The sequence below is a fragment of the Gymnogyps californianus genome, chromosome 3 (assembly GCF_018139145.2).
Source record: "Gymnogyps californianus isolate 813 chromosome 3, ASM1813914v2, whole genome shotgun sequence".
Lineage (NCBI taxonomy): Eukaryota > Metazoa > Chordata > Aves > Accipitriformes > Cathartidae > Gymnogyps > Gymnogyps californianus.
The window spans coordinates 54,111,785-54,127,941 of NC_059473.1; the positions used below are offsets into that span (position 1 = coordinate 54,111,785).

Below are 16,157 nucleotides of genomic sequence, written 5' to 3' on the forward strand. Positions count from 1 at the left end.
GTGGGATATGTTTTTAAGGATAAAACTAATCTTAGACACAAAATCTCGTACACATAAAATACAAAACCTAACTGTTGTTATGAAGGAGGGAGGACCATAGAAAAGTCTAACAAATGTCCAAAAGATGTATATGTTCATATAAATTCTGTCCATGATTTTGAAGTTCTTTGTTGCCAAAGATTTTGCAGGAATGACCTTGCTCACAGTTGTGCCAGTAACTCCTGTCATCAGGCTGACATTTCAAGAGCAGCCTTCTGCATTTGTACTCACCCTCCCAGATGCATCAAAAAACACAACCACCCCCCTTGTGTGGGGCTGCAGTGACAGTGGAAGAGAGGCCATCACATTAACAGAATAGAGTCAGGGCCAGAAAGTCCTTGGCAGGCACCTTTCACTCTCCCTACATATGGGAGAGTAACAGCTTGGAATGAGTTGGTTTGCATTGCTCATGGAAGTTGTGCACATTGCATACACGAGGGAGCTTCTTATCTCCTTATTCCTCTGGGTAAGCATCCTAGAGGGGTTTGAGCTGAATCCATAAAGGAAATATGCTGAAATCTGTGACAACCGTGTATGATTTTATTTATCACTAGCAGTCTTTTCTCCCTCTGTTCCCCATTGATATTTTGTCTGTGCAACCCGGAAGTCTTGAGCTGGATCCTGATGGCACCAAAGGAAACGAGCAGTGGCTAATTTCAATATTACCTTCTGAGGCTCCAAACAGTTTCAAAGGAGATAGAGAAAAATTTGCATTCAGACCATATTTTAAATAAAAACACTGTTCACTATTTATTGAACACATGGATGGTGAAAAATACAGCAGCATTTTAGAAACAGAGAAATCCTGCTGATAATGAAACAGCTAAATACTTTCTGCACCATCTAATTCCCCTAGCATGTAAGTGGGATTTGCCTAGTCCCTGAGCATCTCTGCTCTCAAGTAGTGCACACTCACAGATGCCCTGAACTTCCCTATTCCAAGCAGCTGTGGGTTTGTTTCTGTATACAATCACATAAAGAAACATCACTTGTTTAATCCAACCTAATCATAGCATCTAATAGGAGAGGGCTCTTCAAAAGAGGCTAAAGCAAATCTCATTTACTTAAAGGTGCCCTGTAGGATCACTGCATCATGATCAACTTCTCAAATAGGGAAGTACATGCAAACCATACAAACAAACTGTTCAGTTGCATGAAAAATAGTGCTAAGAAAGAAAACATTTAAAATTAATAAAAGGGACATATCAGTGCCATCCAAAGTGGTATGTGACTGATATATCTCTTAGTTATGTCTTAAGAAGAATTGTTAGCTTCTTTCTACAACAGTATGGGAACTGTCAGGGTTTTCTATGTTCTCTTAGTGAAATCTTGGTTCTGTACCAACAATCATCAAATCTAACTTAAATATCTTGCTTACTGTGGAGGAGAGAAGATTATGTGGGACTCGTACAAAGGACTACCAGGTCTTCACTTAAGTACCAGAAATGCTTTGTTGGAGAAGGTGTTTATGTGAGACCTCAGTGGTATACACAGTTTGCAGTGACCTCTGCACTGCTGATTTTTTTCTCTAAGAAGACCCATTTCTCCTCTCCAGCTATTTTACACTTTTATGAACCTTTTATGAGCTTGCTGTCATAAATAGCCTCACTGTTTTAATTTGTTCTTTTAACATTTGGCCAACTTAACACCTATGCTTAATACCAATTTGTGCTTCTGAAGCTTAATGGCAATTAAATTAATTAAAAGAGAAAATTAAATTTTCAGCCCATCTGCAAAAAAAAAAAAAAAAGGAAAGAAAAAAGAAATTAAATTGTCCAGTATAATTAGAAACTGAAAATTTGTTTATTTTTGGATCTCATGTGTTTTGATATCAGCACCAATTCAGTCAATTGTATTTGGATTAGATACAAGAAGCAGATGATATCTGGCCTGAAAACATTCTACACGTCTGAAGGATTCAGTATCTTCTCACTCTGTGTTGCTTACATCTTGTCACAGAACATTATGTTATTTCATACCAGAGGCATGTTAGTGATGCTAGGTTATACAACACCAAAATGGAATTTGTAGTGTCTTGTGCTTTTGGATCATACCCCCATGGTGCCCGGTCAGGACTTCAGGGACTGATTTTCTAACACTCCCAGCTGTAGAAGTACATCTGTTGAACTGCTATACTCCTCTTTGTCAAAAGTAGATTTTCTTGGTCTGGAGAGAAATATATGGAATATTTCAGTGCACAGATCAGATCTACCACACTCACTGTCACAAGATCAAGAAGCATCCGTGTAGTCATTTATTGGTTCAGTCGAGGCAGAAACGTAGAACACCCTGAAAAGCCCCATCGCGCCTCTAAACCCTTGATGGAGACCCTTATCAAAAATCCTGGCACACGGGGCTGCACTGTCTCAGTGCTGGAGTAACAACACAGACTGGCAGAGGAGTCCCCCGTAATGTTTTCGCCAAGAAGACCACATCTGCACAGCTGCAGACGGATTTTTCCTGGCTCCCACAGCTGTGAGATCAGAGCCAGCCACATTGATGCCGCCCTTCGGCGGCTGTCGAGGCCGAACACCTTGCTTCTATGCTGCCAGCAAAGTGCCAAAGCCGAGGCTGGTAGGCCACCCAAATCTGCCTCGCAGTCTTCCATCTGACAGCCTGCTTTGACAGTGGTTAATTACAATGTTCCTGGAGAGCTTGTATGCGGCAAAGTGTATAAGCATAGCTGTCTTGCCCTCAGTAGCTGCTGTATTTGGATGTGCTCGACATATGCACAGCCTTGGCCTCTCTCCTCCCATTTCCCACTTGCCACCCCACCATCTGGCGTCACCCACCTCCCCACGCTCTCCCTCTCCCCGCCTTTCCCTCTCAACCTGAGTTCCCATGTCAATAAACAGGACACGGCCTGGCAGAGATGCCTGCTCTGCCATCAGCCACCTCTGGGAGCCCAGCTGCCAGGGTGCCAGCTCCTGCCTTGCGGGGACTGTACCCCTGCTCTGCCAGCTCTGCCCTGTCTTCGGGGCCTGTCACCGGTGCCCTCTCCGCTTGCCCGCTTCACTGGTGCTCGGTTTCTCTGAGTACTTTGGCCCTCACAGGTGCAACTTGGGAAAAGACAAGGTGGTGGGAGCAAGCAGGGCTGTGCCTGTCTTCCCTGGTGCTGGCAGGGGGCTGTGGTTATTTCGTGGGTCTTCGGCAGAGGGCTGTTCCCTTCCCCCGGCACGTCTTTCCAGGAGCGTTTATTTGAGGACCAAGAAGCTGAAGCCATGCTGGGATGACATGGTCAGGTTCAGATTGTTTCCAGCTGGGGACAGGAGCCTGCTGGGACCTTCTGGATGACCGTAAAACTTGTGAGTACCCAGATGTCATTTGTCAGGAGCTATCTGTGAGCCACAGGGCTGTGGGTGTGGAGAAAGCAAAATTGCAATGTCTGGGAAAAAACCCAATCTTTTTGTCTTTCTCCATGATTTGTTTTTTCTTCTGTTTCTTAACCCAGCAAAGGGTCCTTCTTTTCTCCCTCCAAAGAGCCGTTTTACACGTCTGCATAACAGCGTTGCATAGATCTCCCCAAGGATGCATGATGCATGAAGAACCACATCAGGAGCGCTGCAAGGGCCTCTTGCCCCTCAGGCCTCCCCCATCCAGTCCAGAGAGCACGGGAGGTGATCTGGGAGCGCTCCTGGGCACGGGTGCAGGTGCGGGAGGACTCGGGCTATCCGAGGTGTTGTCCTTGGGGTGCAGCCTGGAGAAGCCGTATGGATGCAGAACCGCCGTGCTTCTCGGTCGGCATGCAACGCGCTGGAGGACAGAGTTGGTCACTCCTGGCTTGTGAGGTCAGATAACAGCTGTTATCTGTTTTGTGAAATAGTTTTGTGACAGTTGTGACAGTTTTGTTCTTTTCGGGCTTGGCTAACTCAATATCTACACTCAGTCCCAGTTTGTGCTTCCGTAGCTTAATGGCAATTCAGAGAAGAGAAGATGAACTCTTCATTTTGCTCTTAATTCACAAGCAGTATTTTTAAGTGCTCTACAACATCTCATGTTTTCAGGCTCATCACTTTGTCCTACTTGCATTTAGCCAGTTTTTTCTATCATCTCACAAGTCTGCCCTTGTAAAGTTCACTCTTTTATATTCCCTCTGTGGGAGCTACACAAAGTAAACTAATAATTTGTTCTTTGCTTGTGGTAATCCAGCTTTTACATTCATTTCCTGTACTAGCTCTGCCTGGATTCTCAGCATTAAGTCACCTTTTCATCTGCAGATACTATAGTAGCCTGTGGGGAAAGGTATTTCAAATGTTTCACCAGTCAACATCAGATATGCCTTTTAATGTTGTGTAATTCAAACATTTATATAGTGTTAATCCTTGAGGTTATGAACTCAATTGGAAATGCCAGCATGAATATGTTACCTCAACTTTATTGTTGAGAGAACCATTCAAAATTAGGATTTGATTTTTTTTTTGTTTTGAATTTATTTCTGTCAGTCTCAAATCCTACAAACACTTGTACTATGTATTTAACTTTTCTGCTGTAAGTCTTTTAAAGCATCACTGAGTATTCAAGTCACCGTCTGTGACAGTGGTTGCAGAATTGGGACTTCATCTTAAGGGTGATTGGAAATATTTTGACTAAATACTTTTTGGAGGTGGGGTGTTACTGAAAAAATATTTATAAAGTTAAATTCAATCTTTTTGAAAATGTTGATTCTGTAAAAATGAAACACTTCTATTTAGATACATTTTATTTTTGCTTATGCATTCCAGTTCTCTTTTCCTAGGCCTTGTTCTTAAATTGTTAAAAATGTGGTTTTGCTTCTTATCTCTAGGTTTCAGACTCAGCATCTAAAACTTTCTGGCTTGCTTGCTTTCTTCTTGTATCAATCCAAGAGGCAGAATTGTTTAATATGTTATTCTGAGTTTTTCCCAGCTGTGATGATATAATTGATTAGAGATGATTGGTCATAATAGTCAGAATCAAAAGCAGGCTGTGAGTGAGGGTAGAAAGTTCAGATAATATTATGAAATTATATTTATTTTCATCAAAATCTTTAATGGACATTTAAGGCAAAGCAGCCACTGTCTTTCTTAAACATATTTAAATTAAAACACAATTCTTTCTAAAATAACATAATTTTCTTCTGAATAATAAGATTACAGTATCCAGGGATATGATAAAGCATACATCAAAAAGTCTATCTTCTCATTTACAACAAAACCCAGAAGTTTATTCCTTTTAGATGAACAGTTTCTCTGGTGGTGGATAAGCTATGATTAGGTATTGTTTTTTAGACAGAAGACTAAGATTTATTACTTAGATGTTATTCCAAACCTGATATAATTCACATCTAGAGCTGTAGCTCACATAAACAGAAAGTATTGCTGTCTAAAAATCATATATAAGTCAAAATTGCCCTAAAGACCATGAACATTTAGCTCTGGGGTTATAGTTCAGGTCAGTAGCTTTTTAGATATTTGTTTCAATGATGTATGTTAACAGACAGTAAGGAATAAATTTAATAGTTCATTTGGCCCTCTTAGAAACTAATAAACATCTGATAGTATAGCCACTGAAATCAACTAGGTCCAACTGAGCACTAACTTCTCTTTAATGAGAAAATGAGTAGAAAATATACTTCAAAAGTAATCTCATTTCTAACATACTTTCCAGATACCTCCTAAAGCTGTTGATAATATAGGTTATTGGGAAGTGTTCATACTCTTACTGACTGTTTATGGAGTATCTCATGATGTTTGGCCCTCTAAGTCCCAGCCCATTGTCATGGTTTAACCCTAGCCAGCAACTAAGCACCACACAGCTGCTTGCTCACTCCCCTGCCCAGTGGAATGGGGGAGAGAATCAGAAGAGTAAAAGTGAGAAAACTCATGGGTTGAGATAAAGACAGTTTAATAGGTAAAGCAAAAGCCGTGCAAGCAAAGCAAAACAAGGAATTCATTCACCACTTTCCTATGAGCAGGCAGGTGTTCAGCCATCTCCAGGAAAGCAGGGCTCCATCACGCATAACAGTGACTTGGGAAGACAAAGGCCATCACTCTGAACATCCCCCTCTTCCTTCTTCTTCCCCCAGCTTTATATGCTGAGCATGACGTCATATGGCATGGAATATCCCTTTGGTCAGTTGGGGTCAGCTGTCCCGGCTGTGTCCCCTCCCAGCTTCTTGTGCACCCCCAGCCTACTCGCTGGTGGGGTGGGGTGAGAAGCAGAGAAGGCCTTGACTCTGTGTGAGCACTGCTTAGCAATAACTAAAACATCTCTGTATTATCAACACTGTTTCCAGCACAAATCCAAACCGTAGCCCCATACTAGCTACTGTGAAGAAAACTAACTCTACCCCAGCCAAAACCAGCACACCCATGAAAACATATGATTTGTGAGTATATTGATTCACAAAAAAGCCATTTTTAACTGTCAAAATTATAGGGAAAGGTCAGAAACTGATCGCTCTGTGCCCTCAGGTTCAGAAACCAGATAACCAGTAGAAATATGGTTTTAAATTTCCTTTCATTCCATTATGTTCAAACCTTCATTCATAGTAGGGTACCTGTGCATGTGATTTTTGATTGCTCAAGCTTGGCATAAAAGTTCTAAATCTTGTGCTTGAAATGTGAGCTAACCTAATTGCATAATTGCCAAAGCATGAGCAGAACGGAGCATATACTTCATTCCTTCTTTTTGAGATGTCTGCTTGTATTAAAAAAAAGAGAATATTGTTCTCCTACTTTGATGTCCCTTCTGAGTATTCTTTCTATAACTGTTTTTGTAAATGATTTTACTAACTGTAATATTCACAGCAAGCTTAAAAAAAAATAGAGATTATTCATAGGAGAGTGTTGAAACTTTATTCTTATGTTTACTTTCTCCAGCCTCATCAAGAAACTTAAAAAAATCTGTGACCTTTTGTTCAACCAATGCCAACCAACAGAACTAATCAACAGTTAATGTTAGGCATCACTAGATTATTTTTAATATATTCTGAAGAAAACTGGAAGCTCCTTACTAATAAGTCATGAACAGAAAGACTAAGTTCAGCAAGTAAATTTGTGACAAGTGCTGTATATAGCCAGGGTTGGAGCTGAAATAGTTCCATTAGAACATAAAACTCAAAAGATCCTTGTTAGACACATAATAAATAAACACTGGGTGTAGTCTTTGAATACATTTAGGAAGAAAAAAATTGGCATAAGACCACATTTTGGCATTTCTCTTGTTAGGGAAGTGTCATTTAGCACTAATACTCTCATTACTTCAGGACTGACTTCACCTGTGCTTGTAGTTCTGGCAAGAATATCAATCAGTTGTTCAAGATGATGCAGCTGCTTCATTCAGGATGAAGGCTTAAATATAACTGCTTTATTCAGGAGCAGAGTTACTTTTGTTTGGGTCTTCTGTACTGAGATAATGCATCACTATGGTGAGCTGTTGGCAAAATGTGCATATTTTGTAATTAATGACAAAAAGTAACCTAGCATTTAATAAAATCATGTGGATTTTCTTATTTGAAAGATGGTTTCATTTCTCTGAAAAGTTGGATTATGGTAGGAATAGCATATTACTTAATGGCTATAACAATCATCTAAATTCACAATTTCATCTTCTGTTTTTATTTTCTCCCTTGTACTCAGTTTTACTTGACTTCAGAAAATGAAAAGACTAGTCTGGTCTCAACAGCTCACTTTCTGTATTTCTAGGAGGGCCTTAAGTTCTGAAGAAAATAAGCTGTAAGCACAGATGTAGTGTACCAAAGATGACTCAGTTCATTTGTTTAACACATCCTTCTGGCTTTCGTAAGGCTAGAGCGCAGTTGCATGGAAATCTCTGGTGAACCCAGAAAACTTTGCTGAGATAGTTTAAAAGAAGACAGAGTGTTTACAGTGCTATTCAATTTCTAATAATGAGTTGCCCTTTCCGTAATTAAAGGACAGTGAGGCCTCCACCCAGTGCAAAGTCTCTCCAGCAATGTCAAAGAAAAACAGCTAGGGAAATGTAAGGGAAATGCTGACTTCCACAGAGCCATGAGTTGGCCTGGAAGGGAAGCTGGTGGTGGTAAGGAGGTCTGTGATACCTACAGGTGGTAGTAGGCTAAAAGCAACTTCAGAACCAAGGAGCTGGGTGGCTGGACCTGATCCGAACAACAGGGACCAGTGGACAATCCAGCTGGTCTCCAGGAGAGGAATACCTGTAGTGAGTATCTGTGACATTCAACCTGTATTAAACTGTCCTTAGGGGTCAATGTTGGTAGGACTTGTTTCTCTCTTCTTTAAAGCCATTGTACTTAGCGAAATTGAAATAGCTACTTCAGCATTCTTTGTAAAGCAGGTTTTTTTCCCTCATTTATCTGCAAACTACTTAGAATAAAAGAAGAGGTAGAGTTTTCCTTTTAAGCTGTACAGTTAGACTGGGATTTTAAGTCTAGTGAAGTTTTTTCTTTTGGTATTTTACTGTTTTGTCCTGGAGAGAACTGGAGCCCATGTCCATGCAGAATTCTTATTGTAAAGTGGCCAGTCCTTTAGGGTTTGTGAAGTGCTCTCATAGCCTAACTCGCCTGCTTTGAAGTTGTCCCTTAAAAACACCTGAGGCGTGATATACTCAGTGAAGAAAGAAAATTATGTTGAGAAAGCTATCTGAACTCTGAAAAGAAACTGTGTGGTAAAGGGCTTTAGGTGGCAAAGTCATCATTAAGTGAAGAGGGTTCACTGAAAAAGGAAACACAAATCCTATTTGGAATAACTGATAACTACTAAAATGCAGGCCTTCCCGACATCAGTGTGATTTTAGCCTTGAAAAAGATATTCTACATTCAAGTGTTTGATCTTTGCCCTTTCCACAGTGACAGAGAAGTCTGGCAGAGGAGGGATGGTGTCAGTTCAATGGTCCTGGAAGCCGTGTGCCAACAGAGCTGCTTTCTGTGAGTGTAGTATTTATGCTTAGGATATACCAAAATAACACACATGGGCAGATCCATTTCTACAACTTTTCATTTTTTGTCAGTCTGCTACATTCAGGGATTAAATGTAGACTTTGGCTTTTATTTTTAACTCTCCCAATCAAAGGTGTGGACAAATGGATGCAAGTGGTTGAATTATTACCGTTTAGAAAATGACTGCTTGTCATCTGAGACACTTTAGCTGATTATGTATGTGTTCCCAACCTGTTACTAACATACTAGTTTAAATCCGATGGTTGAACTTTTTAATTTTAGTTTGCAATGGTCTAAGAGTATGCACACGGTTATTTAATATGGTTCAGCTGACAAGAAATACATTAAAATGAGATAATCATTTTCTTATTAAATGACCCTATTCAAAGATGCCCTTGTGGCATAGGGAAACAGGATGTTATAGGAGAGAAAACTGGCACTCTTTTTTGCCTTTTTAAAATTTTTTTTCTCTGTTCAGTGGTCCAAAACCTTCCAGTCTTCCCAGACTTGTATTTGACAACTGTACAGTTACTGTCATATTTAATATTATCACTAGTTTTTACAAATTAGTTATTGCAACGTATCAGGAAGTAACTTAATAAGCAGATCATGTCCTTGCTCTGCCCTGCCCAAATAATCTGCCTTTGCAGTAGAGAAGCTTTTGAGTAGTTATTTCTTGCTGTTATGTCATGCAGTCCTCTTGTTCTCCTTTTATTTTCTCTCTGCCAAAAAGCAGTTAATTAGCTGGGGAAAAGAGATGTTTTATAGTGAATCAATACTGAACACTGAAACAAACTTCATACCTCCAGCAATGTATCTACAAGCTTGGGAGACGTGAACAAACCGATCATAATGTTGAGAGAGGAAAGAAGAAGACAGGGAATAGTTTCTCACTTGTTATTTGTGAAAACAGGGACCTTCCTGTGATATGACTTGCCTCTGTAGTACCCTGCAGTGAAGCAAGATTTTGTGGCTGTCTTATTGGTGCACTTCCTTTGCTGTGTGTTTGCAGGGTATATGTTTTTTTGTGTTCACCTTTCATCTAGATTGTGGTTACTGCTGCTGTTTAGAGGAATAAATGCAGCAAATAAGCCCCTAATGGCAAGGAATAGGTGACCTCACCTGAAAATATTGTTCATGGCCCAGGTAGTGAAGTATCTTGTGCTCCCTGACTTTTGTTATTTAGGCGCATTGGAACATTCTTCCAGGCACAGTCCTCTGCTGTGGGGTTTTTTTGTTGTTGTTTTTGTAGGTGTGTCTCTAAAAGAGTCTCTAAAAAAGTGGTTGATATTTCCTATTGACACTGAAAGCATAGTGAGAGAGAACAGTCTCAGTCTTCCTCTTCAGCATTAGGGTTTTCTTTCTTTCTAAGTTTTTTTTTTTTTTAAACAGGTGCTAGCCTATATTTCAAGGGGATGTTCTCTGCAGCACAAATATGAACGGTTCATATTTCCTTATGCTGCCCCACACATAATCCCTATCCCTGAATGAAATCAGACATGGATTTTTGCGGGAGACACATTTTTGGTTATAAGCCCCCTGAAAACACAACACTTTCTGTCATGTGGCTTGGGAAGACCCACACAGCCGCTCTGTGCATCCCTTAAGAAGATGATCTCCAGGATTCTCATAAGTATCTCATTGCTGAGGCTGCGTTTCCGCTCCATTTCATAAATGAAAAATAAATGGTTCTCTTGACGAAGAGAATGGGGGCAAATTTGCCAAACAGCTAAAATAAAAAGAAGAGTATAAACCTTTTAGATGGAGCTCATGGGTTCTGCTCCCCACACAGCTCAAGTGTTAATACAAGCAAATAAGCAAATACTGTTACTTCCAGTGTAGCTGTGGCACAAATGTAATGCTTACTGTCTCACAGGAGCAATTTATGAGGCTAAATTTTTGGTACTTTCTTCTTTTGTCTATCTTCTCTTGATCAAGATAACATCGTTGATTTTTACTACAGCATCTTAATGTTTTTGTTAAGATATTCAATGCATGGAATGCAATGAGTGAGAATAATTCCCACTACATGTAGCTCTCACCAGCATCTTCGGATATATTGATCCCTCTCAGGAATGGCCTTATCTAGGATTTTTACAGTGGTGAAGCAAAGCTGGTTTTCGCACTGAGAGAAGAGTGTCATGAAAATCCTCTTAGTAAAATTGCAGCCATGATAGGGTTAGAATTTACCTTTATACTGCTGTACAGACTCTGCTTGAAGCATATAAGGAAAATATCTGATTCTCTGAATAAGGTATGAGTGGAAGAGAGCTAAAAAAAAAGAAAAAAATGTGAAAAATTGGCAAGGTATTGTGGGGCTTAAGGTACGTTACTGGCTCACCTAGTTTTAGGTACAGGTCAGAACAAAAATCGGTTGTTTGTAGCCTCACAATAATAAATACTTTTGCTTTTCACAGCTGATTCTGGTAACAAAAGGCAGTTGCAGATAAGACTGGATCTTTTCTTCAATGGCTCTTTCAAAGGAAAAATGGTCCTCAGCCCATGGCCCCGTTGTAATTGTTCACTGACTACCGTCTCGCCCAGATTTCTTTCGTTACATGTTTCCTCTCTCAGCTGTTGCATGTGTGTGGATTGAAATGGATGTACCCACCAAGCTGGTACAGATGGATATGTTCTTGGCTGTTGCACAGAATTAATTAGTGTTTTCTATTCTATATACACCCTTGTGCATACCCTGGTAGCTGAGCGTGTTGAACAATGTATCTAACATCTGCCACATGTTCATTTTCTCCCTGATCCTTTCCCCTGGAGGGGGAAGGTGTGCAGCCTGCTGTCTTGTTCTGGGAGCATGGCAAACAGACTTTGAGAGGACCTCCTGGGTCACCAAGTCTCGTCTCTGGCTGTTGCAGACATCTACGTTATATAATGCTCTTGTGAGCTGAGCAAGTTCCAGTCTAACATCAGATTTCTTTCTTTGTGCTGCTATTGGAAAGCTGTTCCACTACTTTCATATAAGGGTTAGAAAGCTTTAATTTTCAGCTTCAGATTGTTTCTGCCTTGTTTTTTGCTTATTTCATCTTGTGTCAATGTTGTTCTTGATCTTAATTAGCTTTTTTCCTTCTAGGCTGTTTATCACACTTACTGAATTTATAGGCAACGATCTTACTTCCTCTTAGCCTATATTTTGGTAGGCTGTTGTACTGTTAGTACATGTGTATATTTGAGATAATATATTTGAGATATAACAATATTTGAGATAATTGCTATTCCATCAAAATTAAAGCTGAGAAAAATCATTCCAAGTGGATTTAATTTTTCATTTCTTGAAATCATTAACTTGAATTACAGCTGAGTTAGTGCTGTACTCATGTATGAGAAAATCCCATCCTACCTTAACATTCAGGTAGGAAACCTACTACATTTATTTTCTAATATGCATTGCCTAAACATCTAAGAAGATTCAGTTTAGTCCCCTGGCTCATCTTAGGTAAGACTTTAAGAATAATCCTACTGGTTTCAAATGAGTTTGTGTTTGACAAAGTTCCACATGAAATTGGGAAACAGATCCTAATTTGTTTCCAAAGCATAAGGTATTTGTTAATGGTAAGTAAGCAATGAGGCTGTCCTGCCTCAGTCTGGGACCTGAGGCAAGTCATAAAAACAGTATGGCTCAAACTGCCCAGCCTCAGGTCCTGGGGTAAATCCCTTGGTGACTGCAGGTTATGGCCTATAAATATATGGAAATGTCTCCACCTGTGTCCTCCTCAGCGTATGACAAGCCCTATACGAGGCCACATCATTTACCCAAGTACAGGGTCATGGGATGGCGTGCAGTGCTGAGCCCACAGTGGGGCCTGCTTGGTGGTGTGTTCCCACTAGGCACAGTTGTTCTTCTCTTTTCCTCTCCCTGCAGCCATGCAGGCCCATGGCATTGCTCCCACTCTGGAGTGTGTCTGGCTCACAGATAAAAAAGCAGACTGACCTGCTTGCTGTATCTGGCGTCGAGTCACAGACTGGAAAAGAGGCCATTTCACTGTGCTGCACATTTGTGAGAAACTAGGGCAGTTCAGTGCAAAAGGCTGGGGAACTTGAGGTTGGTGTTTGTCAGTAGACCTGGCAGGTTTGGCTGCATCCTAGTATGACTATGACTGTCATAGCATGTCTGCATAGTGCGTCTGATCTGCAGCAAACAATCCACGTTTCTGGAAAAATGCACTTGTTTATACTGGATTTATAAAGAATGCTGGAACTGTCTCTTGCTGAATTTTCTCTCTTGTGGCTTGTCCTGGTTTTGGCTGGGACAGAGTTAACTCTCTTCCTAGTAGCTGGTGCAGTGCTGTGTTTTGGATTTAGTGTGAGAATAATGTTGATAACACGCTGATGTTTTAGTTGTTGCTAAGTAGCGCTTATCTTAAGCCAAGGACTTTTCAGTTTCCCATGCTCTGCCAGCAAGCAGGTGTGCAAGAAGCTGGGAGGGAGCATAGCCAGGGCAGCTGGCCCAAACTAGCCAAAGGGGTATTCCATACCATGGAACATCATGCCCGGTATATAAACAGGGGGGGTTGGCTGGGAGGCGCGGATCGCTGCTGGGGCATTGGTCAGCGGGTGGTGAGCAATTGTGTTGTGCATCACTTGTCTTTTCTTGGGTGTTATTTCTTTTTTTGTTATATTCCTTTTCATTACAATTATTATTATTATTATTATTCTTAGTAGTGTATTTTATTTTACTTTAGTTGTTAAACCATTCTTATCTCAACCCACAAGTTTTACTTTTTTTTTTTTCTCTCCTCCCCACCCCACTGGGAAGGGGAAGGGGGAAGTGGCTGCGTGGTGCTTAGTGGCTGGCTGGGGTTAAACCACGACACTGGGGTTAAACCACGACATGTCTACACCTTTTGAGTTGTGATTTTTTTTGTGGAGGAAGTTAGACTGATTCAGAAGTCTTCCTCTTTGCAATTTGCTATTTCAAACTATCGCTGCAAAGGAGGAAGATGGACCTCTTCAGTCACCCCTTGCTTGAAAAGGTCTGGGTCTAGAAGTGATCAGCATATCTGATATTACTCCCTCAATAAATTAAGCAACCATTTTGGATATGGATAACATAAAATTAATGCTTCTCTTTTTGAATTATTTCTTGTTACTGTTAATAGATGTTTTTTTGTAATCCATCTGCTCCTCTTGCCTGATTGATGTTCATCATAAATCCTGTGCTCATGGCAGGCATAAAATATTCAAAGAAAACTTGCGATTTCACCTGTCTCCATAGCTGAAGGCAGTTTGAGTTTTGTAAAGCTGTTGATTTGGCTTCCTAAATGTATAAATAGAAAAGTGAAGGGAATTTGAGAATCAGCTTTGATATTGTCTGGACCACGAAGTTCAACTATTTTATATTAGGAAGAATTATTTCTGAAGTTCTTACAGATAGAAAGTCTCCTATTCCAAGAGAAACATCAAGCCTAGATTTTAACTATCATGAACACTGGTCAGTCAAATTAGTGTAAGTAAGTGGCTTTCAAAATGCTACCAGATCAGTGTGTTTTAAATTTACATCCATCTTTCATTCACTTTTATGAGTGTGGACTATATGTGGTACAGAACAGCTTGGAATGACATCCTTTTTTCTCTTTACTGTGACTGTTTTCCTGGACTAGCACAACTGTGATTTTTGCCATAGAAATGTTAATAAAAATTTTTTCTTACTGTCTGAGCTGTTTTTGTCCCCTTTTCTACCTATCCATCCCTTGTTTGCCTTTAATATCCACTGGTAAATTAATGTAAGAAAAGAAAACTCGCAGTCTCCAGGTCAGTTAAGACCTACTGATACATGGGTATCTTGTTGCTCCACTGAACTCTGAGTATGTTCACTTTGGTGATCTCCTTAGCTCTTCCTTCTGCTAACGCTAGTTGATTTTTTTGAGGAAAACTATCCCTTTCCCATCACAGACCCCTTAATTGGTTAAATAGATGATACAATATAAACTTTTTTTTTTAACAGGAAATTATGGGGAAAGTGGAATGGAAGCCTTCAAAGAGCTGGCTGCCCAAGAGGGTCTCTGCATTGCTCACTCTGACAAGATCTACAGCAACGCTGGGGAAAAGAGCTTTGATCGCCTGCTCCGCAAGCTGCGAGAAAGGTTACCCAAGGCTAGAGTGGTGGTTTGCTTCTGCGAGGGAATGACAGTGAGGGGGATCCTCATCGCTATGAGGCGCCTGGGAGTGCTTGGGGAGTTCCTGCTAATTGGAAGGTAAGGCTCTGAGTGTGATTTCTCTGCCTGTCCTCTCCCTCTCGTCCTGCAGGCAGTCCTTTCATTTCAGAACCATGCAACTCAGGCTACCTGTAATTTCCATATTTACTTGTCTAATGAATGAAAAGAAGTGGCAAGATGGTAGAGCAGATCTCAGGAAGGCGATATGAAGATGTATGACAACTTAATCGGTGGTGTTAACTTTTGCTGAAGTAAATGTTAATTACTAGCTCTTTTATATGAATATATGACATTAGTGCTTTTGTGCTCTTGCACACTCTAGCGGAAAGCTTCATACACAGATTTTAGAACCAAAGTAGGGAAGGAAGAATTCTATTTTCAGAATGCGATTTGGAAGTGTGACATGTGACAAAATTTCATGTGTTTCACTAAAGATGTCTCCTGATAATTTGAAACCTCAAATTATTGAATGGTTTTGATTACCTGAACTTTTTTCCAGTCTTATGATTACAACCTGGCGTTCTTAGTTGTACACTTTATTCTGATCTTTGCTGTTGGAAGCTACGGCACTGATATTATGCAGACCTGTTTTTTTAAAACATCAGACTTGCTGATGGCCAAGTCAGTACGTATGTGTTTTTGTATTACCAGAGTAACAGTGCAGACGTGTATTGGACAGGCAAAGGCTGTCTTTATGAAAGTGAGAACGGTTGCTTTTTTCTTCTAGAGTTTATCTTTGTAGATATTCACTGAAATATGGTCATTTTAGTTCTATCACATACAGTCTATCCACATGTCCATTTTTGTGATAGTTCTTATTTCGAGGCTTCTTTGACTTTCACCTTGATTTTTGCAATGTCTTTATGTCTGGTTTTCCGTTTCGATGAATCTTGCTCAAATGATGAGGACTGACATTTTCTGTCTTCTCTGTTAGATTGATAATGTCTTTTTTTAATCCTTCTATTTACTCTTTGTTTCTTTCTTATGTATTATTTAAACACCATTCCTTCAAGGCCTTTGACAGTTTTCTCCATACCTATTTAGCTTCTGTTGCCTTT

General features: G+C 40.2%; 1 protein-coding gene across 1 annotated transcript in view; it reads left to right on the forward strand.

Moving 5' to 3' along the window:
• GRM1 (glutamate metabotropic receptor 1) overlaps positions 1-16,157 on the forward strand; it is a 194,657-nt gene that overhangs the window by 24,425 nt on the left and 154,075 nt on the right. Inside the window, 1 exon segment of the mRNA XM_050893928.1 lies at positions 14,889-15,138. Within this exon segment, the coding sequence (XP_050749885.1) occupies positions 14,889-15,138 (250 nt within the window).